This window comes from Seriola lalandi, unplaced genomic scaffold, assembly GCF_002814215.2.
Source record: "Seriola lalandi dorsalis isolate HSWRI2012SDOR001 ecotype SW California unplaced genomic scaffold, Sedor1 jcf7180002054443, whole genome shotgun sequence".
NCBI classification, from domain to species: Eukaryota; Metazoa; Chordata; class Actinopteri; order Carangiformes; family Carangidae; genus Seriola; species Seriola lalandi.
In genome coordinates this window covers 1,134,448-1,159,625 of record NW_019524996.1, presented here as the reverse complement: position 1 = coordinate 1,159,625, position 25,178 = coordinate 1,134,448, and the positions used below count along the sequence as shown (strand labels likewise).

The 25,178-nt window shown below is 42.6% G+C and overlaps 3 protein-coding genes across 5 annotated transcripts in view; all 3 read left to right on the top strand.

The window, feature by feature from the left end:
• The window catches only part of mettl2a (methyltransferase 2A, methylcytidine), a 3,844-nt gene extending 1,932 nt beyond the window's left edge, over window positions 1-1,912 (top strand). The window contains exons 4-9 of the mRNA XM_023410941.2: window positions 78-127; window positions 230-290; window positions 381-520; window positions 630-736; window positions 1,137-1,202; window positions 1,294-1,912. Of these exons, the coding sequence (XP_023266709.1) occupies window positions 78-127; window positions 230-290; window positions 381-520; window positions 630-736; window positions 1,137-1,202; window positions 1,294-1,457 (588 nt within the window). The 3' untranslated portion in view covers window positions 1,458-1,912. The remainder of the gene's footprint in view (window positions 1-77; window positions 128-229; window positions 291-380; window positions 521-629; window positions 737-1,136; window positions 1,203-1,293) is intronic.
• Window positions 1,913-2,199: 287 nt separating this feature from the next.
• On the top strand, window positions 2,200-13,568 carry tlk2 (tousled-like kinase 2). Of its 3 annotated transcripts, XM_023410978.2 has the most exons (21): window positions 2,202-2,891; window positions 3,993-4,075; window positions 5,567-5,644; window positions 5,746-5,815; window positions 5,898-5,941; window positions 6,127-6,225; window positions 6,923-7,024; window positions 7,269-7,361; window positions 7,554-7,664; window positions 7,813-7,949; window positions 8,186-8,338; window positions 8,438-8,504; window positions 8,630-8,727; window positions 8,835-8,916; window positions 9,501-9,592; window positions 9,696-9,785; window positions 9,949-10,118; window positions 10,689-10,827; window positions 11,617-11,728; window positions 12,014-12,121; window positions 12,299-13,568. In XM_023410978.2, the coding sequence occupies exons 2-21, from the start codon at window positions 3,995-3,997 to the stop codon at window positions 12,470-12,472; spliced, it is 2,100 nt and encodes a 699-aa protein (XP_023266746.1). In that variant the 5' UTR covers window positions 2,202-2,891; window positions 3,993-3,994; the 3' UTR covers window positions 12,473-13,568. The 3 variants fall into 3 exon arrangements, with proteins under 3 accessions (XP_023266745.1, XP_023266747.1, XP_023266746.1); XM_023410977.2 differs by having other exon boundaries at window positions 2,200-2,891; window positions 8,186-8,504; XM_023410979.2 differs by lacking the exon at window positions 6,127-6,225 and having other exon boundaries at window positions 2,201-2,891; window positions 8,186-8,504.
• Window positions 13,569-17,809: 4,241 nt separating this feature from the next.
• The window catches only part of mrc2 (mannose receptor, C-type 2), a 27,059-nt gene continuing 19,690 nt past the window's right edge, over window positions 17,810-25,178 (top strand). Inside the window, exons 1-2 of the mRNA XM_023410957.2 lie at window positions 17,810-18,137; window positions 23,485-23,889. Coding sequence (XP_023266725.1) covers window positions 18,011-18,137; window positions 23,485-23,889 — 532 coding nt within the window. The 5' untranslated portion in view covers window positions 17,810-18,010. The remainder of the gene's footprint in view (window positions 18,138-23,484; window positions 23,890-25,178) is intronic.

Below are 25,178 nucleotides of genomic sequence, written 5' to 3'. Positions count from 1 at the left end.
GGGGGGGGGGTAGCTGCTATATGTGTTACTGTGTGTCAGTGAGTACAAACTGAAGTGGAGTTTGAATTGATGTTCAGGTTGGCTGCGGTGTGGGGAACACGGTTTTTCCAATACTGAAGACTAACAAGTAAGTGCAGGCAAGACCTTGACATTCTGAGGTTCCAGGCCATGTTTGAACAGTGCGGTACAATGAGCACTGTATACTTAACTGCAGCTTTGCTTTTCGCAGTGACCCCGGACTCTTTGTTTACTGCTGTGATTTCTCTGGCACTGCCGTGGAGTTAGTCAAGGTGAGAGGATTGGGTTAATATAAGGATGATGTGGTACTCATCTCGGGTTGTGGGCTAACTAATTAATTTGAATTGCCATCTTGTCATCAGATTAATCCAGAGTACGACCCTGGGCGCTGCTTCGCCTTTGTTCACGACTTGAGTGATGTGGAAGCCAATTACCCCGTCCCCGATGGAACCCTTGATGTTATAGTGCTAATCTTTGTGCTATCAGCATTGCATCCCAACAAGTATAAAGTTTTTTCTCTTCCTGCTCTTGTTCACTTTCTTTTTTGTTTTCACTCGGTGTGAGTCATTAGGTATCGTGCTGGTTGTCTTAATGTCTCACCTCTGTCCCAGGATGCAGGCATCCATCAGTAGATTAGCACGGCTCCTTAAACCTGGGGGAGTGATGCTGCTCAGGGACTATGGGCGCTACGATATGGCACAGCTCCGCTTCAAGAAAGGTTAGTCAGGCTGAAGTCCAGGAAGGCTGGAGTCCAGATAGTTGTTAAGAACCTCCAGATACAAAGATAATGTGCTTCACTTAGGTCTGTTTTTCTATTACCACCATTTCAGAACTGACTGCTACATTAGGGTCACACCAAAGCATCTTTTGTGTTTGGGTATTTTAAATGACAAAGTATTCTGCACTTAAATATATATAATGGAATATTATAGACCACACTTGCCGATAGTAACAGTTAGTCCGGCTGCACAAAACCTTCCAAACTGGGGGTTTATATTCAATACTTTCAATGGCATACTTTAAATTAAAATGGCACTACACTAATGAATAAGTGTTAATTTAATGTTTGCAATTTGTTGTGGAATAATGGACATATTGTGACCCTTTTTTTCTTTTAGGGAGGTGTCTTGCAGAAAACTTTTACGTACGAGGTGATGGAACAAGAGTATATTTCTTTACCCAAGGTAAAAAATAAGGACCTCTTCATTAAAATGTGTCATGATTATTTAGCCGAATTGTGCATTAATAATGTATACAAAAATATTTCTATTTCAGATGAGCTTCATGAGCTGTTCACTGAGGCAGGGCTTGAGAAAGTGCAGAACCTTGTGGACAGAAGGCTACAGGTGAACAGAGGGAAACAGCTCACCATGTACAGGGTGTGGATCCAGTGCAAGTACCGCAAGGCTCTAGTTCAGCCACCTGAGACACAGGACTGAGACAGAGGAGAGGATACGCCGGGTTTGACTTTCAAAACCAGCTGAAACTGGGAGCTAAAATCAAGGCAGTGCCGGCTTTTTTTTCTTCTGAGGATGTATGGAACTGAGAGGCTCTATTGTGGTTGAGATAAAAGGAACGCAACTGGATAGTTGTATTCTGTAAAGACCTCATACTATCTCAGCTGCCATCATGTTGATGGACTCGTTTTATGTCTAGTGTTCCTGATGGTGCTGCAATCCCATCTACAAGAGTGATGATTTCTCATTTTCTGCTGATGAGTTCAGTAATGTGAGAAAGGGCTGGTTATTTATTTCTGGTTACCCTGAAATAAATGTCTCTATTCTGCCAGAGGCTGTTTTTAATCAGCTGATGTTTTGATATAAATTGCATGATTTTAAAGAACACTCAATCACCTTTTTGTACATGGACGATGAATAAAAATCTAAACTGTAAATCTGTTGGTTATTTGATCTGGTATTTCAAAGTGCTTTGTTTAACAAAGGAATCAGTCATTTCATGAGATTGGTTATAACACTACTTTGCCTGCCATCACAGCATCGTGAATGGTTAAACACCTGTTTATGTTTGAATGACTACTTAAAAATAGCATTAATTTGGCAATTTATTGATATTATGTAAGTACAGTATGTGGGTGTGAACATGATGGGAATGGCAACTTTCTGATAAGTGATCATTTTGGTGGTTGTGTGGGTGGGCGCTGTTAAATTGTGTTGTGTACAGAGGGATTTGCCATTGGTCCAGACAAGAGATTTGAGGCAGGCGTGGACTGAACGAAGGTGAAAATTCTTGAACAATCTCACGAGAAAATATGAGATTTTACTGATTATTGTTTACATTGCAAAAACATGAGAACCGAACCGAATCGATCCGGATTCAACTGAAACGGCTTGCGACAGCACAACTCCCGAAAAAGATTGGTTTCTCCCCCGCAGCGAGGAAGGCGACTGGAGCCGAACTTTGTTTTGATCGACCTGAAAGCCAGGACCCGAAATTCATCTCACCACCGGGGGAGAAAAAGATAGGGGGTAACTAACGCTGGCTTAAAGACATCATTTATACCTGGTGAAAAACGCAGGATCTCGAGGGTCGCCATTGTGTGGAAGAGAGGTACCCGACAGAGGCACGGTATGGTCCTCGGGGAGAGGGATGTGATGGGGATCCCCGCCTAAGGAGCACAGAAAGGCGGGTTTGGGATACCCGGAGTTGTCGAGGCCTCCGAGGGAATCCTCCGTCGTCTACCTTGCGCCACACCGCGCACCCCCGTGTCTTGATCGTTAACAATCAGCACGCGAGGAACGCGGCTGTGGATGCGGCCTAGCCTGGGAGGGTCTGCCGAGCACCGGGGAAACAACGGGGACGGTTTGAGGGTTAACAACAGGCCCTCCAGAGGACCGTTAAAATATTAATTTACAGTAAGTATCTTGTGAGGGTGCCGAACAAAATAATATAACGGCACATATGTTTTGTTAATAAGCCCAGGCGTCGTGGCACGAGCACCTGACAACACAGAACTGAGGAGATGCTTCTTTTTGACAGACGAGTTAACGCTAGCATGTTGGCTATCTAACGTTAGCTATCTTAGGTGTGTTTGTAAAATAATATAATGCTGCGGACCGTAGCTGTAATGATTTTTGATGAGTGTTATCTAAGCAGACAAATATGACTGGGTTAATATAAATCCACATTTGCTTAGTTTGGATACGTTGCTTGGCAAAATCAGATGCAATGTTGCTAGCTAACGTTAACGGTTAGCTCCTAGAATGCAATGCTAAATGATGGCTTGTTAGCTCATGTAGTCAGTGTTAGCTAGCTACCTTGGTTATCATTCAGTGATGATGTTTCAAAACGTTATGCTGTTCATTATAATGATAGCTGAGCCATCAAACCCACTCCGGGCTTAAGTTATACAATAGTAATTAAAACGTCTCCCTAAACGGACACGAATGCAGCAGGTTAAATTATTCATATAATGTATGTAAGCCACAGACATAACAGGGCGTGTAACTTAAACGTTAACCTTTGCACAAGCTAGCAAGCTGGGCACTTATTGTCTATTGTAGCCTTTTCCATTGCTGTGAGTATACTTGGCAGCCCCTCCATTAGTGACCTTTCATAACTCCAGCGCCATGTAACTTAGGCCTATAATGCCAGGGCGTTATCACATGATGCTATAATTTTCCAGACAGTGACTCTACACATCTGGCCTACGTCTTTGATGCATATTTAATGTACGTTATTGGCTAAATTTTATACAGATTGTGCATTTTAGTACTCTGAGTATTTCACAAAGTACCCAAATTGTATGGCTGGAGCTTGGTTAACACACATGACACTGGAAAACATTATTGTCAGGTTTATTGATGACTCGGAACAGGAATTTTCCACATCCATATAGCTAAAAACAGCCATGACTCATCACGTCCAATGCCTTTTGAAACAGTGATCCGTCACTCCCATTTGAATGTACCAGACCTCACAATGCACTTCCTTAATCTGTGCTCTTGTCTCTGCAGCTATGATGGAAGAACTGCATAGCCTGGACCCCCGACGGCAGGAGCTGTTGGAGGCTCGCTTCACTGGGGTTGGTGTGGCTAAGGTTTGTGTTACAACAGATGTCACAGAGATGGAGCACAGGAAGTCTCTCCCGTCAAAAAAGTTATGATCACAGATTTCTTTGATTACACATTTTTGTGAATCTCTTCCTTTCTTTGTCTCAGTCCACCTCAGTATCATTCTGCTGTTTGGCCTGGACAGGCTTGGCCCCACTCCTTTTCTTTGTCTGTCTCTGGAGAAGGTTGAGCTGTGTCTGTGTTTTTTGGCTGGTGTGATATGGCATCTCTCCCTGGCTCATGATGTAGTGGCTGTATATGCAAGTAGCGACGCCTGCCAAAAAGGCCACAGACGGGACAGGGGTGGTAGGGGGAGGAGGAGTGAAGGCAAAGGAGGAATGCAGAAATAGTTCTTGACCAGGTGTGAGTGGAGGCTGTATTTAGCCTTCCACCCTCTTTGCTTGCTACATGGATGGGGCTGTCTTTGTGGAAGGTGATCTTGGAACAGTTAGGGAGTGAGAGTCAGCGCCAGGAGTGGGCCCTGTGCCAGCCATAGGCAGAGCTGAGCCCAGAGCATGGCATGGCTGCTGCCGCAGAGAAAATGGCGGCTCTCGCTAAGGCATCATGCCATAGCTACCCTGAATGACAAGAGATGAGATGTGTGTAGAGGGGGGTGAGAGAGAAGAGTGTCAACAAATGGCCATGAAGAAATATGGGTTGGTCGTCTAAAAGCTCTTCAATGTCACAGAGCAGCTTAGATTTTTTTTCTTGACCTTGAAAGGCCCTGTGCCATCGCTGCTCTCTCTGTCATCACTGAGTTGGCTTAAAAGAAAGGGAAATTGGTATCCTTTGAGGACAAACAGCTAGCATACCTTTTGGTAATGGAACAGAGAGAGCCTACGAAAATTATTGGAAAGTACATTTCCTTTTGAACAAGTCTGATCAAACAACCAGGATTTTTTTGGGAGAGGGGAGGTGTAAAAACAAGCTGTCATTTTTAGATCAAGCAAAGCATCTTTCACTGGCTTTCTCCAGAGAGAGAAGAAAAGAATGGTTAGGACCGTGGTGAACAGGAGAAAAATGGATGACATTATCTAAAGGTGACAGACAGAGGGAGGAATACATCCCCAGCAGCATGCCTAATGTTCCTCCATTTTAGGAGGGTTCAGTGAGAGAGCTCTAGTGTGCTCTGAATGACTAAGTATCTCTTCCTGATTGGACAGTGCCTGCTGAATTCTGATGTGATTCATTTGACTGACAGGCATCACCTAGGGAACTGGCATTCCGACTGATGGAGGTCTAGATTCATTGGGAAGTTAATGGCGATGGTACTTAGCCAAACCCCCTCATCCCTTCCCTCTGTTTGTCACCCATTTTACTCTTGTGTTCTAACTCTGTGTGCGCTCTCTCTAACAAGTGCATGTGTATCCAACAAGTACACATGCACACGCTTTGAAGACATATACCTCTTGCATCTCTTATGCATCTTTGTACTTATTTGCTCCCTGTTTTCATGTATTTTTACCTCATATTAACAGGGCTCGGGTCAGAATCAAAATGAGTCATCCAATCAGAGTCTATGCAGCGTGGGCTCGCTCAGTGACAAGGAGCTAGAGGTGAGTCTGCATCACATATTAACAGGATTTTCTTATGCCGACCACCTTTCTGTTACTTTATCATACATTTGGTTGATTCACATCCACTGCTTTCCCGACAGACGCCCGAGAAAAAGGCGAATGACCAGAGAGTGAGAAAACGGAAAGCAGACCACTTTGACAGCAGCCAGGGTAAGTTTTTCCCTTTGCTACGATCCTCTCATCATGTATCCCAAATACCAGCCTCTCTTTGAACCCTTCCTCTCTCTTCCAGGCAAAGCGGGAGCAAGGGGGCATAAAATTAGTGATTATTTTGAGGTGAGTAGCACAAAATTGTTCAGTTTTTTTGTAGAGTGTGTGTGTCCAGCAGAGCTCATATCCTCTAAAATGCTTCAGTACTGGGTGCATAACTTTCCATACTTTGTTTCTAACACCCCTTTATAGCCACCTTGGTCTTTCCACTGAACTGCTTTCCTATTCGTCTCTCTTTACATTTCTGTCAGTTTGCGGGAGGTAGCGGTCCTGGTACCAGCCCTGCCAGGGGAATTCCACCAGTGGTCCGCTCTTCCCCACAACACTCCCTCTCCAACCCCCCTGTCACGGTGAGCATGTTTGCTCTATGGTCTGTCTCATGCCTTTTTTTTTTTTTTTCTTTCTTCTTAACCTCTTAACACTCTTTCCTGCCATTCTCTCCTCTGTGCTTGTTATTAACACTAATTACAGGTGGGACGAATCTGATGTGTTCTGTCTAGTAACATTTAGTCACAAATGTGTGTTTTTAAGTCTGTTGTCATCATTGGCCCAAGTTCTGACAAAAGCTATAACCAAAGAAAGCAATCATGAAGAGCAACATGTTGTAGAAATGGGATATACTGATAAAAAATGCAAATACTTGCAATGCAAACACACACATACGGACAGACATTTAAATGATAACAGAAAAGAGTTTTGATTAACCTGTTGCACACAGCTTTCTTTTTTTTGGTCTTTTTTTTTGTAAAGTGGGGGCCTTCATCTTTTCAAATAAGATTAATAGCTCAAAAGCCTTGAAATAAAAAAATAAGTGTTTTTTCAGTGAGAATTTAGCACAGTCTCACATGCTTCTGATGGCTGATTTGAGTGTCTACTGGCGCTGGTCAGTATTTTTATGCAACGTTCTTGTGCCAGATTGGGCTCGTGTTTTATGATGACTGGTAGCTCCAGGTCTTTAGAAAGTCTTCAGTGTGATGGAATTCACAAATCAAGGCACCCTCTCAGTATGTGTAAGGTTTTCATTGGATGAATGTGTCTGCCTCCCAGGTGCAGCAGGGAAGCCCCTCCTCCATCAGCTCGGCCAACACAGAGCACTCGTCATGTTCACTGAAGCCTGTTTCTCTTCACGTGCTCCACAAAGCCACACAGGTACTCGACACAATATCAGGGTTGAGTGGATGTTTATGTGATTTAAATATACTACTACATTTAACTATACTACTACTACTATAATTTAACAGGGAGCTGTTAAATAGTTGCCATATAAGCCAATGAATTACTATAGTCATCAGCAACTGGAAGACATTGTTAGATGTCTCTACTTGTTGCACTGCATTTGTTGCTGATACAGAATGATGCGTCATTAATGTTTTGTCCTCACTGTGCCCTTTAGTCTGACCTTACTATAGAGAAACTAACAGCAATGGAGAACAACAAGAACTCTGACCTGGAGAAGAAGGAAGGCCGAATAGACGATTTGCTTCGGGTACTAATCTCATTACATTTCATCCCTGTCACTCTGCTTGCCATTTTCAATGGTTTCAAAAATATCATGTTCCCTGTCTTGATTTTTCTCTCAAAGCATGTTGGAGTTGGCACATTCCTTCTGTCTGTAAATTGTGTTCACTCTAAAATTGTGTTAATTCTTTTGGTATGCTTGTTTGTATGTTTGCTCCAGGCAAACTGTGACCTGAGGAGGCAGATTGATGAACAGCAGAGGATGCTGGAGCGATACAAGGAACGCTTAAATAAATGTGTGACCATGTCTAAGAAGCTGCTGATTGAAAAAGTATGTTTGCTGAATAGCACCATGATTTATTACAGGTTATCAAAGTGATTGGGTCATTTGTTGGTGTTCTTAAATTAGATTGTTTATAGTTAAGTGTGGAATCAACAAGCGCTGGTTTGATGCCTGTGTTTCTCTGCTCTTCCTTCAGTCAAAACAAGAAAAGATGGCGTGCCGGGACAAAAGCATGCAGGACAGGCTTCGACTGGGTCACTTCACCACAGTGAGACATGGGGCGTCTTTCACTGAGCAGTGGACAGATGGATATGCCTTCCAAAACCTCATCAAGTGAGCCTTGTCATGTTTTAACTTTAATCTTTGTCCTTGTTGTAATTGTGCTAGTTGAAGAGGTAAAATCAGACAAGAACAACATACTTCGCTATATATGATGGATATCATTAATTGTAATTAAATATGCACAGTATTCTCATAGAAGAGGAAAGAGCTTAAAATAGATCATACACAGACAAACCAGAGAAATGAAATGGGTCTTTATGTCACTCTAATGTACCGTGTGTTTCCAGACAACAAGAAAGGATCAACTCCCAGAGGGAGGACATTGAAAGGCAGAGGAAGCTGCTGGCTAAACGCAAGCCGCCCTCCATGGCTCAGACTCCACCTCCAAGCCTAGAGCAAAACAAACGTAAAAGCAAGGCCAACGGAACAGAAAGCGAAGCGTATGATGCTTTTGATTATTTATCTTCTCTTTTATACCGGCTGTTTTCCTCTGCATTTGTGTTTGAAGTTGCACTTAGTTTGCTTCTATGTTCTCGCAGATTATCACAGGCAGAGTACCACGAGCAAGAGGAAATTTTCAAACTTAGACTAGGCCATCTTAAGAAGGTAATGCCCTTTATATTCGTGACACATTTTTGGTTTCAACATACAGTACTTACTGTGGTCTTTCTTTTGTTTTGTTGTTTTTTTTATTGCACAGCTTTTAATATTTCTCTTGTTGTCCTTTGCAGGAGGAAGCTGAGATCCAGGCGGAGCTGGAGAGGTTGGAGAGAGTGCGGAACCTGCATATTCGTGAACTGAAAAGGATCCACAATGAGGATAATTCCCAGTATGATTTCTTCTGCTATGTTCCTTTCCTAGTCAGTCTGTACTGATGTGTCCCTGTGCTCTGTCAAATTCCTGAACTGTATTGTTTTTGTTTTTCACCCTGTGCAGATTTAAAGATCACCCTACGCTAAATGACAGATACCTACTACTCCATTTACTTGGACGGGGAGGTTTCAGTGAAGTTTACAAGGTGAGAGAAACTTCACCTTTTCCTGTGAAGGAAAAAACATTTTGTATCAAGAGTGATAAGGGAAGATGTCAATCAGCTGACGTTTTACCCTATTTTCTTTTTTATTATTTTATTTATTCATTTTTTTGGTTGACTATAGTGAACACATATACAGCTGTTCTACAGACTTGAAAATGAGGTACAATATCATCTCAGTGTCACATGCCGATTTGGCGCAATCTCACACAATAGCTTTACAATAAATACCAGTTTTCTGCTGCTTAAATGTGACAGAAGTTGGTTCAAATCTGTGCTGAATTTTTTTTGGTATTGCAGTGTTGGAAACTAACTTGGCTGCCTGAGTGGTGCATACTTTGGAAAATACTTGAGGATGTGTGTTTCATTACATTACACTAAGTTGACATCAGCATTTCAAAGTAAATGATTGCGCCAGAATGTGAGAGTTGTTCCAAGACTCTGTTGTCACCTCTGTAAAAATGATGAATGAACAAAGCTGTTTAATGTGAAGCAAGAGTCTCACTGCAGCTAAAAACCGAGTCGTGCCAAATGCAGCTCATAACTAATAGGAGGAATTTATTTTGCAGGCCTTTGACCTAACAGAGCAAAGGTATGTCGCAGTCAAAATCCACCAGTTAAACAAGAACTGGAGGGATGAGAAGAAGGAAAATTATCACAAGTGAGTGTTCAGTTCTTAAAGCAATACAACATTATATTTATTGTCACACTATATGCAATATCTACTTTTTAAATGTAAATGTTGAAAATGCTCTTTGTTTCAGACATGCATGCAGAGAATATAGAATCCATAAAGAGCTGGACCACCCACGAATAGTTAAACTCTACGACTACTTTTCGCTTGATACTGACTCGTAAGTAATTTCATCTTTTAAATATGTGCCTTCCAAAAGTTATTCTCATGTTTATGCAGATGGTGTTAATTTTGAGCCAGAAAACAGATTTTTCAATACGTACAACCATATCTTTGTTTGGACTTGATGTACTAAATACTCACTCCTCCTTATCGTGGAGCAGGTTCTGCACAGTCCTGGAGTACTGCGAGGGCAATGACTTGGACTTCTACCTGAAGCAGCACAAGCTTATGTCAGAGAAAGAGGGCCGCTCCATCATCATGCAGATTGTTAATGCCCTCAAGTACCTCAATGAGATCAGACCGCCCATTATCCACTATGACCTTAAACCTGGTGCGTCTACACTCCACAGTCTGTTACACTCTAAGACCGTGTATGATCTTGTTTCAATGTCCTTGGCACAGCATTACTTCGACTTAAATTAGCAGTGATACTGTTAAATTAACCACTTGACTCACTGCTGCAGCTATTTTAGTGTCGATACAGTTTTTATTCTGTTTACATACCACACGCAGCAGTTACTAACGAGCAGCTGAAGAGACAGACACACAGTAGGTTGGTTTTGGCATTAATAGTTATGAATTAGATATCATGACTGATTGGACCAAGTGGGATTGAATCTATTAAAATGTGTCCCGGTTTCTGTTGCCAGTGAAGGGTAAAATCATACAGTGTCTGATATGTGAACAATTTAGATGGTTTGGCCTCTAATCGTGTTGCTGCCTTTTATTCCATTTAGATTGATTTGAACGTGCTCAATTTTTACGTTGGAAAACAGACAATCACTGTGCAGTTGAATCATCCAAAGTATAATTGTCATTTTAGATTCAAAATGTGAATATGAATCTGAACTATGCAGACATTTAATTTCAAGTTTGTATATCCTTTCCTCAACCTGCCCAGGCAACATCCTCTTGGTGAACGGCACCGCCTGCGGGGAGATCAAGATCACAGACTTTGGCCTGTCGAAGATCATGGATGATGACAGCTACAACTCAGTGGACGGGATGGAGCTGACATCACAAGGAGCAGGGACATACTGGTAAGGTTGCAGGGATGCCATCATGTGTGATATAATAAACTGTGTTTGTTATTTTTACTGCTGAGCCTTGCATCAAGGAAGCAACAGATTTCTAGCACCTTCAGCCTTGCTACACACTGCCAAACTAACATTTAATCTCTGAAATGACTGTCCTATATCTGTACAAGCAAGTCAGTGAAATACCTTCGAAACACTTGGAAATTGTGCTTCAGGGAGTTTTGTGTAAATGTTAAAGAGAAAATGTGTATGTGATTGTAATCAATATCTACAGATACCAATAATGTGGTATTGATATTAAATGAAAAAATGCTATGAAAACTTAACTACAGTACACCACATACCTCAGCATTTTATAAATGGATGCAGTGTTAGTTTCACTGTATGTACACAATGTAATATGTTCAGTAGGTTAAGTTCTTTGTCACATTGATATTAATATCGAAGTTGGAGATTGTGCATTTGTAAAGCAACACTAACTGTAATATCTACACCAAAGTTCAGTTGTAACTAAAAGGTGTTTGTCCACAAGATAGTTGGGACATGCATAGCTTTTCTCAAAGTGGTTATGATATTACTTAGATGTGTCTTGATGTACGGATGTACAGGGCTGTCAAGTGTGCAGTGTTGAATTAAATCACTCATCCTTCATACATGACGACAGAGAGCCCTCATGTTGAGGGGGAAAAAAGTTTTCATGTCGTTTTGACAAAGTGCATCTTTAAACTGAACAGTATAATTAGGTCTGTTGAAGTGATTCATGTTAATGTGGCCCCCTCTTTTCTCCTTCAGGTACCTGCCCCCTGAGTGCTTTGTTGTTGGGAAGGAACCACCCAAAATCTCCAACAAGGTGGATGTGTGGTCTGTGGGAGTTATTTTCTACCAGTGTTTGTACGGCCGAAAGGTAGGAGACGCTCACAGAAGAAAAGATTTTGTAACGAGACATTTGAGCTGATATTGAGTTCTAAAGTTATATTCTTATTTTAGTAAAGTAAAATAAATCCAGTGGGGGAATATGTACCCTGGTAACATGAATTAAATTTTAAATGTATGTAATTAAGCATTTGTATTATGTTTTTTTAACTGAAATGAACACCAACACACTTTAATTGTTTCTATTCTTCCTATTTATTTAGTTGTCCACAAATGTTTTTTAATAATATTTCTTGTCCTTCTTTTTGCTCTCTAGCCCTTTGGCCATAACCAGTCTCAGCAGGACATCCTCCAGGAGAACACCATACTGAAGGCAACAGATGTGCAGTTTCCTCCTAAACCAGTAGTCACACCTGAAGCTAAGGTACTGGACTCCCTCACTCACTGCTTTGGTTAAATATCTAGTGTTTGCATCACATCTATGTGTTTTTAGGAGGGATTTTTTAAAGATTTAAAGATGAAATTATTTTATCAAAACATTGTAAAGACTGATATCTGCACCTGCTCAGTAATCCACTCTTTTCATTCTTTCTCCCTCCAGGCCTTTATAAGGCGCTGTCTAGTCTACCGTAAGGAGGACCGCATTGATGTGCACCAGCTGGCCAGTGACCCCTTCCTCATGCCCCACATCCGCAAGTCAGTGGCCTCCTCGGGCACTTTGGGCATGGCTGTTGCCTCCACATCCAGCTCCTCCAACAGCAGCGCCTCAAACTGAGCCCACACCCCTTAACTGACTGACAGAACCGTTTGCAAGAGTCAAGTGGGTGGGGGGCGACGCCATACTGTGTCCCCTCCTCCCAACAGCATCCCACCTTGCCATGAAGAGTCCAAGCAAAGCTGGTCAGACGACAGCAAGGGGTGCGTGAGAAGTTATGGATGGGTTGTGAAGGGAGACCATGTCACCCCTTCATCCCTCTCATGTCCACCCACCCCAGCCTACCTGTCCTCCCTTCTTTAAAGGGTGGTACTGCTCTGGGGGTCAAAGCCCTGGACGACTCGCACAGCAAGGGGCGAGGTTTGGCACTGTGTTGGTTAAAGGTGGGGTTCAGTGTTTGGGATTTTTCTTTTCTGCTTAAAAAAAAGAAAATAAAATGGAGTATAGAACTGCTTCAGCTTGGCCAGATGAAAAGGACTGCGGAAGGCCTCATACACATTCTCACTCACACACATACACCCCTGCATGAGCCATTCTGGTCTGAGGTAGTCTGAACTCTGCAAGCTCAAACATTTTGTTTGTTCTCATCTCCCTGAACCTAACTGAGAGAAACAGTCCGGCCTGTTATTGTATTGAACCCCAAATATCTATGGCACTATGTCATCTGACTTGCTGCTCTGGGATCCTCCACCCCCTGCTTAAATTCCAGACCCAGATAGTTTGTGACGAGGAGGGACAGAAGCTACTATCCCCTCCACACCCCTCCCTCCCATCTCCTCGTCAAACTCCTGTGACCAAAGCTTATAACTTCCAGCTGGTGGCAGTGTTCCACCTCAGTTTTTATATTGAATGGTTTTAGAGTTGTGTTACGTGATATGGAGTGGAAGCTGTTGAGGAATGACCCCTTTTACATTTTTTTTTACTTTTCAATTTAACCAGTTTTATGGAGAAACTGTTGTTTTTCAAGTTGCCTTTAATTAGAACTGTTACTGTTTTGATTGACCCTACCATACACACACATATTTATTTAGGTATGTTTTGAATTTATTTTTGGCCAATAAAATGCAAGTGACTGGTTTACCTTATAGTACTGTGGGGGAGATTGGGCCTTAGCAGACAGTTGCATAAACCATTAAATACTATTGGTTAAAATGTGTTTGTTGTTCTGGGCTTCTCTCTGACTGGGTTTACTTCTATCACTGCTTCTGTGAAGGATTAACTTCTGTGTACAACACAGCTGACAATGTAGTCATGAGCCTTATGTCTGTATTATGACTTAGTTTTTGTTCTTTTTTCAGTATGTTGGTTTTACAGACTATGAATCAAAACTACACTGCTCAAAAAAATTAAGGGAACACTTAAATCACACATTGGAGGTGTGTTGAAAGTCTTTACTGATGTACATTGTATATCAATGGACACCAAAATCATCAACCCATTGAGGGCTGTCACATATCGCACAATCACACCGAAAATCGGTGTCGGATGCACCAATACATAACGTCCCATAGGTGCTCAACTGGATTGAGGTCAGGGGAACGTGAGGGCCAGTCAATGGCATCAGTGCCTTCGTCATCAAGGAACTGCCTACACACTCTGGCCGCATGAGGCCGGACATTGTCCTGCACCAGGAGGAACCCAGCTGAACCAGCGTAAGGTCTGACAATCACTGAGGCTGTGACATGGAGATCTGTGCGCCCCTCCCAAGTATATGACGCACCGCCAAACCGGTCATGCTGGATGATGTTAGAGGCAGCATAATGCTCACCACGGCGTCTCCAGACTCCTTCACGCCTGTCACGTGCTCAGTGTGAACCTGCTCTCATCTGTGAAGAGAACGGGTCATCAATGGTGGACCTTCCAATTCTGGTGTTCTCTGGTGAATGCCAATCAAGCTGCACGGTGCTGGGCTGTGAGCACCGGTCCCACTAGAGGACATTGGGCCCTCATTGAGTCTGTTTCTGACAGTTTGGTCAGAAACCAAACACACCAGTAGCTGGAGGTCATGCTGTAGGGCTCTGGCAGTGCCCCTCCTGTTCCTCCTCGCACAAAGGAGCAGGTACCGGTCCTGCTGCTGGGTTGATGCCCTTCTACGGCCCTGTCCAGCTCTCCAAAGCAGGTGAAACTGATTCACAATCACGTGTGCTTCCTAAATGGGCAGATTGATATCCCTGAAGTTTAACTGACTTTGTGTTGTACTGTGATGATTAAGTGTTCCCTTCATTTTTTGAGCAGTCAATAATCAAGAGAAGACTCACCAAGTGAGGGCTGGAAGTTCCTTGATGGGTTGGGTGTTTATATTAAGAATTCAGCTTTGTTTTCTGGTAAGTGAGTAAATGGGTCAGGAAACCAGACTGTGTATCTAGATTGTTATGTCACATTGACTAACCTGCTCCAGAAATGATCCACAGAAAGCAGATTTTATGGATGAATACAATATTTGTACAGGTCACAAGTCACATTAGTAAAGCCTCTTAAATCTGGTGGAGGTCTGGAGTCACCCTGATTCTGTCAGGAAAAGACAACAACATTAATACAAAAACACCAAAACCAATATTCAGTGGTTTCTCATGTGTCCTCTGCCTCTGTAGTGACATGTTGAATAATATTTGAAACAAGTAGATTAGTATTAGAGCACACAAACTGGCCTGTCTGCAAAACGTAATAGGCCACAAATTGAATATAGCTGGCCCAAATGCATTGGTAGCAGACACCCAAATGTGGATTTTTTTCATGTATAGATAGCAAGCAGCTCTCACTAGACACATACATGTTTATGTTTGTTAAACTATATTTTCCTTATGAGAAAGCTAAAGGAGACAGCTACTAAAGAGATACTAAATCGTATCATTGCCAAGTTTCAGCTCTCCACAGTTCATGAAACCAACCAAGAAAGTGTGATAGTGAAGTTACTGTACAAGTCTTTATTGGAATATTACAGGACAATTATGTGATTTTCTTTTTGGATTAATTTATAGTGTTTACCATGTCAGGACTCAACCAAAGTGACATTTTTAACATACAGTACTTGGCTTAGTTAAATTATGAATATAACTTGAACTTGAGAGCAGATTTTCATTAAACAGTCATACAACATACAAAATAGGAGTATCTAGAGAAAGGAACAAAACTGAGGCCTCAACATGAGTAACATATTAGGAACAGTGGAAATGTCTTACTTTGTCAAAATCTGTGGCCAAAAAAATAAATAAGTAACAAAACAGAAGTGTTGAGTAAAGCTGACATTAATTTTTTCAGAAGTAGGCCTAATACTCTGATTCCTATTCCTTCAGTAGGAATCATGCTTATGAATGAATGACTACTAAGATTACATAAAGACTTTTTAAAATTATTTTAATTCAGATCTCAGTCTCTTTTTATCGAGCAATCTTTCGGCTTAACTCAGGTTTTCCTTTCATCACGAAGCTGGCTCACTTTCAACCGGATTATATCACCATGGTAACCTATAGTGCATGGCAAACCTGTTCAGGAGCAGGTTAACATCAGAGAATCAGCTCAAAACCTGTCAACAGCCCAAATACTGACCAATCGGATCACTGGAAACTTGCAGTCATCTTTCCTACAGGATCCTGAAAGGGGGAAAAGTACTAACTTTACAATAAAGAGCAATAGATATTTTTATATATCAGCTGAATCACTTTGCTGCTCCATTCTTATGTGTCCACTCTGGTTTTGAAACTAACGGAAGGATAGTTTATGACAGTAAGTATAGGCTATAATGACGATTACAGCTGCGTTTTATTTGAGCAAAACGTCTTTAATTCCAGCCAGGATTCCTGACAGACTTGATGCGTTTACACTCTTAGTCACTGCAGCTCAGAAATATACTAGGAGACTTTGTGACAACTTCAACACAGAAACTCCATTCAGACTTCAAAATGTTCAGCTCAATTAGGACATTATTGAATATATTCATTTTTTTCACATATTTCATACTCAACTGTGACTAACTCCAGCAAAAGATTAAATACTTTGAAATGGAACCAGCTGACTGCTTCCTCTGCTTTGCTCATATTCATGAAGTCAAGTCCAGTGAAATCCTAGAACACATACATGTGTGGAGAATAAAGTTTTCGAGTTCACATGATCATTTGAATAAGATCCCCAACAGGCTTCGATCATGACTTTAATATTTATCATTTTAGTCTGTTATTTTTCTGCACCAGATACTTTTAGGATGAAAAACTATATTATAATCATGGGTTGTGCATTTAAAGGAGAAACCAACCCTTTTAAGAATTTACATTTCTTCTTCCTGTGCCCCGGAACAGAGTGGTCAGTATTTGGGAACATGCAGCTCTCTCCTCTACAGTTAGAGACCGAAGGGAGAGCCTTAAAATATGTGTCACCCCACCCTTCTCCCGGTGGACTTGTTGGTTATTGGACCCGGACCACCAGTTGGACCGCACTTCAGCCGAATCTCTCGGCCCAGACCCCGTCAAGTCTTTGCCAAAGTAATACGAACAACAGCATAAGAAGAGTAAACTGGGGAACAAACAAATGCAGAGACCGCTCTTACCTGTGTAACAATTCAGTAAATCGGGTGAACAGTAAACAGGACGTGCAGACAGTAGCTTTCTGGCTGGGCACATTGCCCACTGGGGGGAAAGCTAACCGCCTCCCCCCTTTAAAATTTAACATGTGCTCATTTAATTAGCTTAAATTTGAAAATTAGTCTGGTATAGTGGATGAATGTTTCCCATTCAATTATTGTTTTCTGACTCAAATGGAATGAAGATGTTGTTGGACACTTTATTTTACTGGCACATCATCAGCTCAGTGTTGCAGGGTTCTGCTGTTTCTGACTTCCTCTCACGTGAACTCGATGTTTCTGTGCACCGAGTGGATGCGTTCTGCTGAGGCCTGCATTTCCTGGGTTTTTAATTTTGACCCATGCCGCCCACATATCTGAACCAGTGGTGCTGTTCTTCTGAAAGAGTTCAGGGCTCTGCCTTCCACCTCTCCCATGTAGAGGTTTGTCACAAAAGAAAATACAGTTGAGCCCACTGGGGGCCAGCTAGCCGCCTTCCCCCGGCAGCACAGCTTGGTCCTCCCCAGACAAAAAGACATCTATTACAAAGCCTCACTTTTAATATCTGGGAGTTTTATCTAGTGTTTCTACAACTTTTTAATGTTTTCTACCTCTGTGATTATACACTGCTGTTCATGTGTCATCTCTCCTTAGACATTGTAAGGCTCATTGAAGCCAGGAAACTCACAGACAGACAAACTGAGTTGAACTGGCTTAGCTCTGTGGGCCTCCAGAGGTCCCTGGACCTCATGTTGGGAACCACAAAAACACTGACACACACACACACACACACACACACACACACACACACACACACTGTTGACGCTGCTCCATTCATTTCAGTCTCATCTGACTGTGAGGCAGACGGAGCTCTAGCGGCCAAACTCGCCACCAACTCTGCATCATCCGTCCTCAAAGTAAAACCCTCGGCCCGTTGCTTCTCGGGCGTCACTTTTTTCCCTCCCTTGGGTCTGTTTTTGCAACGTGTGTGTGTGAGACAGAGTGTGTGAGTCTATGTGTGCGTGTGTTGTAGTCTAGTTGTGAGCATGCAAGGCAACGAGCGTCACCGACACAAGGAATCAAGAGGAACATGGACAAATCGGCAACTTGTACTTTACAAATGCACTTTATATTTATTCATCTTTAGTCTGGAACTGAAGAGGAGCGTTTCAGGTGAGGAAAATCACAACTCTCGCTTCGTTTCATTCACGCAAAAGTCGAAAAAAAGACGGGCGGACTTCAAACCTGTGGTGCATGATTTTGTCTTTGCACCGACTTCTAGTCAGAAAAATGCATTAGAAAGCAATTAGTGAGAGCTGTTTTGTGCGTATTGTTGGTGCCTTGGTATGCCACGAACCAAAAGTCCGAGCAGTGAGTGGAAACAGATGTGGAGAGAAACGGGGGGGAGGAGGGAGGGGGAGGGAGGGAGACAGGGGGGGCTGCAGGCTTTACTTTCTCTATTGTGATTTGAATTTATGCACAAAGTTGATCTAAAGCCGCAAAGCAACGCACTTTTTCCGCTTTGTGTTCTATGTTTGTGCCGGATGAGTTGTTATTTTGAGGCAGCACCGTACAAGTGACGCGGTGTGACGCTTCACTGGGCAACCTGAGGGCAGACGTGACCTTTACATCCTGTTACAGGCTGCAATTAACACGTTCAGTCCAGTCCTGAACAGCTACCACTCCATTACATGTTATGGGATGGTGTGTAGGGTAAACCCACCCTAACAATGTTTTGCTGTACAGATTAGATTGACGTTTAGATTGACGTTTTCTTTTATAATCATATGATCAATTAACCTTTTGTGTTATGGCCAGATAATTATTATTCCCACTGCTTTTGCTTGGAAGTCAGAGTTCATCAACTTCACTCTCCTGTCAGTGACTTTTCTGCTGCACTGACAGTGAATGAGATTATGAAGTGGTTGCATGGTTTCTTTTTCATCATGGATAATCAGATATATAGAAAGAGAATATAAGTAGTCAGTATTAAATAATTTAATTGTTGGCTGAATATTGTAAAACCTGGGTCTCTGGCCACTATAACACAGACAGACGCATGGAAAGTGATTAACCACCTGTTTTATAATCTATTTTTAATTTACTCCTTTTACTAAATTACTACAATGTGTTTTCATGTGTCATCACATGAGGCCCAGGACACCGTCAATTAATTTACCTCATTTTTGTTTGATTAAAATACTGACATTATGTGTGTTTACACCCAACACAACCTAAATAATCTGTTGCTCTCTTTGCCGAGGCCGACTTTCTTAATTTAAAAAAAAGAGAAAATGACTTGCACTCATCTGCTGTCAGATTTCCCCTGTTGCTGAAGTTGAGAATCTCCTTTCAATCACTCTGAGAGCAAACAGATGAGATGCGACAGGATAGAAGGAATTGTTGATTTGTTTTATGAAATGTTGTCTCTCTGGATTTGTTACGTGAATTGTTTTTCACTTTCCACCCGCCAGAGTTTAACAGTGAAAATATCGTTTGATCTGGAGCAGCTCAGCGTGTTGTCATGAACTTCCTTGCACTGTGTGATATTAAAAAGAAATTAGTTTTGGTCTTGTCCTGCACAGCGTCTCGTCACCTTGATATGTGTGTCGCAAACAGTAGAGGAAAGATGAACTGTGGCAGTGATGATACTCAGGATCGTTCATGGGCGATTCAGATATTTTTCCCTGCTTCATGACTGACAGAACTGCAACAGGACGGAGTCTATTCGAGCATAAGACTTAAGATTCAAACTCTGTTGGATGATAGTGGCTCTTCAGCTGCTGTGTTGTTCTTAAGAACCCAGACAGTAAGTTGATCATTATCTCACACTGCTCTGATTCAGCACTGCTCCAGCTTAACCGCTGATTTGCATGTATCTCTGACCTCGCTTCTGATTACCTGCAGTGTGATCCGTCGTTACCTCCATTACACTGTGCAGGAGTGTGGGAGCGATGGAAAGTTTCGACAGCGTGCACTTACTCTCGCTGCGGTTTCTGAATTTGAGGTGCACTTTCCCCAAATGTTCCAGTTAGCTCTGTTTCTGAGTGTGGCTGCAAAATGCAAATATGCCATTTCCTCCGATGGACCCTCTCCGTCTCCTCTCCCGTGCTTCTTGGATGAGGTAAAAACCTATCCTCAGCTTGTGTTGCCTCAGAGGCCGGACCACCATAAAACACCAAAGAAACAAACACAGCAGGCTGGAATTTCCTGCCTATTTGTTGGTTGCCATTTTATCACACTGGCCGGTTAAACAGCTTTTTTTCCCCTTATCTCAGACATCTGTCAAAATAGTAAAATGTTATGGAAACCCCCTTCTGCTCATACTTCAGTTCAGATCTTTAGATATATGTTAAGAAAAACAAATGGATGGAAAAATCTATTTAGTTTTAATTACCTGGAAATGAGTCACACTCATCCACCAAACAGACACCGAGAAGTTTGTTGTGCTCACACAATATCTCAAGCAAAAACTTGCTATCGATTAATCAGTTACATTCCTCAGTACTGTCCTCAAACCTGGTCCAACACATGACCGTATTGAGGAGGTGGAGGTTCTGGGAATATCTGCCTCTCTTGGCGAGCATCGCCGGTTGTTCTTGGCCTTGAGTTTTTCAGCCTCTCTTTCTCTCTCTCTCTCTCTGTCTCTCTCTCTCTTCAGCAGGAAACTGTCTCCAGCTTTGAAAAAAGGGGTGACAGGGCAAAGAAGAGGATGAGATCACAGCAGGAGAGCTGTTGTGGCTTAGCTTTCACAGGGCTCAATGGCTTAAAGTTAATCTGGAATTCTGCACTCTCTCTGATTGCCCGAGAGTTTTCTCACATCAAACATCCCGTCGTGTCCCCTCCAGACTGGAATTAAAACTTCTTTTTGAATTCGCCTCTTGCTGTCTGGAGCTCCAGCCTCAGGTCCTCTAGCGGCTCTGTAGCTTTTTGCTTGGAACTTCTCATATTGTCACCATATTAATATTGAGTTTATATTCACACACTGAAGTGGATTCAAACACACACACACACACACACACACACACACAATGTATTGCTGTTTTTTTTTTTTTACTGGGATTGGTCTGGTGTGAAAATCTTCCCACGGGCTCCAGTGAAGCCGACTCTGTGGTCTGTTTCTAGAAATTTCATTCCCATTGTGAAAATGACACAATGGAGATTTATTAGCATGTGTGCGTGTCGCCTGGTGGACCAGTCAGCCTTATGTAACTCCAGCTAAACAAGTATCAACATGGTTTTTACTTGCGATGGGATTTTATTGGTTGTTGTGACAGAGATCACATGGAGAGAAATTTTGTCCTAGATGGTTGAAATGAACGACACTGAGGGCCAACGCAACATGTTCTCTGTGATTTTAAGAGCTGAAGCGATTAGCTGATCAATCAACTCATCAATCGACTTGGTTTTCTTTGTGTTCTGTGACAATAAACTGAAAATGTATCAGTTTCTGATATATTGATGATGCCGGGCAGACAAAAAACTGATAGAAAAGTTTTCACTATTTTCTGATGATTATCAATAATGAAGTGAATTGTTAGCTTTTTAATCTGAGCTGAAGAGAACTCGAGAAGGTGTTGTGAGATCAGTGATGTGGTTGCCTTGAAACATTTGGACTCAATGGATCCACCACACAGTGATTTTCCACAGAAACAAGTCTTTGCTTGCATTTTTTTAATATTTCATCCAGCTCTGGATGAATGATCCAGAGTAACAGCCTCATGGAAAGATAGTTTTGTCACAGGAGCAACTGAGATGTTTTTTCTGTTACAGTAGGTTATAGTTTGTTTTGAAGCTCTCCGAACAGGATTTAAAGGATTTGGTGTCCCTGTTAGACAACACACCCACTCTGATTCGACTCTTTCATGATTAAAACAATGAACCGGTAGAGAACAGGCCCAACAGCTGGGTGTTGCTCACTGTAAGATGGATGGCTGTATAAAAAGATCAGGGTGGTGATTATATCTGATTACACACACAGCGCTTTCAAACTTATGCTGAACCGCTCTGTTACTGTGTTTGCTACCGACCGAATGAGCTAACACTGCTTCTGAGAAACCAAACCACAGAGCCAGAGTGCAAGAGAAAAGGGGCGTGTCGGTCGTCTCCTCCAGATTACAGGGATTTTTATGGGGCTCTTCATGAGACTCCATTGTCTCTGTGTCCATAAAGGCAGCACAGGAGGTGCAGAGCGTTTGAGCTGAGAGGTAGGGGGAAACGAGGGATTCAAGCGGGCTCAAGTCTCCACATGTGAGAGTCGTGTTTTTCAACCAAATGCCCAGTGATCTTTCCCACCTACCCCACTTCCTGGCCTCTCACAGGAGCCCGCCGAAGGAGGAATGCTGAGGCTCTCTTGCTGTCTCTCCTCTGAAGCTCAGGTCTCAGAGAAGAGATTCATGTGTATTTTGGGGATATGTTTTTTTTTTTTTTTTTTTTTAAGCAGCCTTAATTTAGAGTCACTCCTACACTCCTAACATGCATATCTTTGTCTTTCTTCTTTCTCCCACCTTCACACACGTTCGCTACCACACACCAGCACATTCACAGTCCTGGCTTCTTGGTTTCCAATCTCTAAATCCTTCAAGAAAAAAAGAAAAAGAAAAACAGAAGTGAAGCAAAACCACACAGTTTTTTTGGAGAAAGGGTGTTGGGTTTTTGTTCCCGAAATTCCAGTCACTGCGTCTGGCGTCCAGCCTCTGCTCTGGATGTGTTAAGTTCAACACGTTTTTTTAATTTTTAAAAATTTTTTCAGGGACTCTTTCTTTTTTGTTAACATTTTATTTATTTTGGATTTAGGAGATGTGTATGAGAATAATGTAGGGCTCTGTGGGTAACACCTTGCAAACAGATACAGCTCCTCGGAGAATCGTACTGCAGTGAAGCCTATAAAGAAATCAGTGTACAGTAGTGAGAAGTCAGCAGACTGAAAACACTTCCCCATTTCACCCCCCGAGGATCATTACAGTTTCGTCATATTAATCAAATTTAGACCTGTTAACACGTTCAGTTACACGTGTGAGTCACTCTACAGAGTCCCGTGATAAGTGTCATTATATATTTATTCCCCAAATGCACCAACAGCTGCTCTCTCTCTGTGGTCACAACCAGGAGACCCAGACACCTCAGACTGAACAGGGAGAGAGGCCAGTCCAGGTTAAACAGGGTGAATTCTTGAGACCTGGTGAAATACTTCGACTGTAATTGCTAACCTTGCATTAAAAACATGTGCAAGCACTTTTCACAGTTAACTGCATGTCATTTAAATTAGTTCCTGCTGAGACCCCTGTCATATAACGTTTATACAGGATTTTAGGATTATTACAGGATTATTAGAGGATTAATACCACTGATGTGTATTACACAGGAGGGACTCAGAGTCGATATAACCCAGCACTGCATCTATTATTGGAGATATTGATCCGGGCCCTGACCTCATCTCTTGCCACACTAGCTGCCAACATGGGATCCTGTTTTCATCAGCACGATCGACTTATGCCGTTGTTTCCCTCTCTCTGCACAGCGCCGCTGGACTCTGACGACTTTGCTTTCTTCCATGAGGGCACCCGAGGGTGCCTGGGGGTGCAGGATCACTCCCTCATCCTGTCAGCCTCCTGTGAGGAAGCCAACCAGCGCTGGAAGTGGGTGACCCGCGGGCGCCTGTTCAACCTGGGCTCCTCGCTCTGCCTGGGCGTGACCACGGGTAACTTCACCTCCAGGTCGGACAGGTCTCCTCTGGGTGTGTACACCTGTGACCGCGAGCCGCCCAGAGTGCGCTGGACCTGGAGCTGTGGCCAGATGCTGGACAACCTCAACAACTACCTTCCCTCGCCCTCGATTTGGAACTCCTCCTCAACCGCCCCCCCCTCCAATCTCAAATGGACTGTGTATGGTGGTGTGCAGGACCTGTGTGCTAAGACATATCGCGGTAAGCATAATCAAAGTAGTTCCCATCTGAATGGCAAGGCTGCTTCAGACTGATGTAGAGTCTTTACCTCTTGCCATTCATTCTCATGCAAAGTACCTTCACTTTTCAAACCATTAATCTTGAGCAACGTTTAATTTTATATGAAAACACGATGGATACATACAAACATACAAGATACACACACTTAATGTGTCGTACTTGGCTAATCAAGTCTGTAAATGAATTTCTATTATACAGGGAGGTGATCGCATTCATTAATCCAAAGATGGAGGAACCTAGAAATAAAACAAGACAAAACTATTTAGAAATAAATAATGACTAGAATGATATACGAAAAATCAGAGATGAGATCACAGATGTTGCGCCCATTCAAAGAGTCTGCAACTCATTCTCATCTCCCCAGCTGTAGTGACCCAGTTGCTCCTCCACTGTATGTTTTGCTGCCTCAGTGCGGCGGACAGACCCGCTGTTGTGGATGCCACAGCTGTATCTGATCAAATGGTTGCTTTTAGGGAATCTTTTAGGACAAGTGGCTGTCTGCCAGTCAGAAAGCCAAGGAAAACATAGCCGGTGTTTGTAAACTGCAGTAAACACGCAGAGTCGTCCCTTCCCTCAAGTATAGTTCTATTTATATATAGTTTTCAGTCCCGATTAAATCCGACCAGGGTGGTTTGCAGCTAAGCCTCATTTCCGCCGTCAGTGCCGCTCTTACCAATATCAAATGTCACGGTTGGTTGTTGACAGACTGCACTGTGCCGCTCACGTAGGAGTCTGTAGTTAACAGGCTCTGCTCAACTGCAATTAAAACCAGTTCTGACATGAACGTAAGACCAGAAAATCTCCGCTTTACTTTCTTCTTCATCCTTCCTCTCCTAAGTCTCCTGGTTTTTTTGTTTTTTTTTATGGCAAGGGAATTAGGTTGCATTGACATTTTTTAACTTTCAAGTGCCGATCTTCACAAGTTTCTTTGTGAAGTCAACTTGCTGCTGGAGAGGAGAATACCTCTGACATTAGTCAGCCGGCGAAGCAGCTCCACTGAAGCCAGACAGCAGTGGAGTAGAGAAGAGGGAAGTCAGGGAGGGAGCTTCAGAAATCTTTTCCTCACTCGTTTAACATGTCTGCCCTACTTTCCATTGGCCTAACTTGTTTTGGTAACACTACAGATCCAGCCTCTCCCTCTCTCCCTCTCTCTCCCTCTCTCTCTCTCTCTCTCTCTCTCTCTCTCTCTCTTTCTCTCTCTCTCTCTCTCACTGTTGCCCTTTTCTTCACACCATACTAGACTGGTGGAA

Bases quoted from the DNA above. Each gene is read 5' to 3' on its own strand.
- tlk2 (XM_023410977.2), top strand. From the start codon at position 3,995: ATGATGGAAGAACTGCATAGCCTGGACCCCCGACGGCAGGAGCTGTTG. The intron at 5,816-5,897 runs GTAAGTTTTTCC...TCTCTCTTCCAG, and splicing joins CCACTTTGACAGCAGCCAGG to GCAAAGCGGGAGCAAGGGGG. The intron at 8,728-8,834 runs GTATGATTTCTT...CACCCTGTGCAG, and splicing joins CACAATGAGGATAATTCCCA to ATTTAAAGATCACCCTACGC.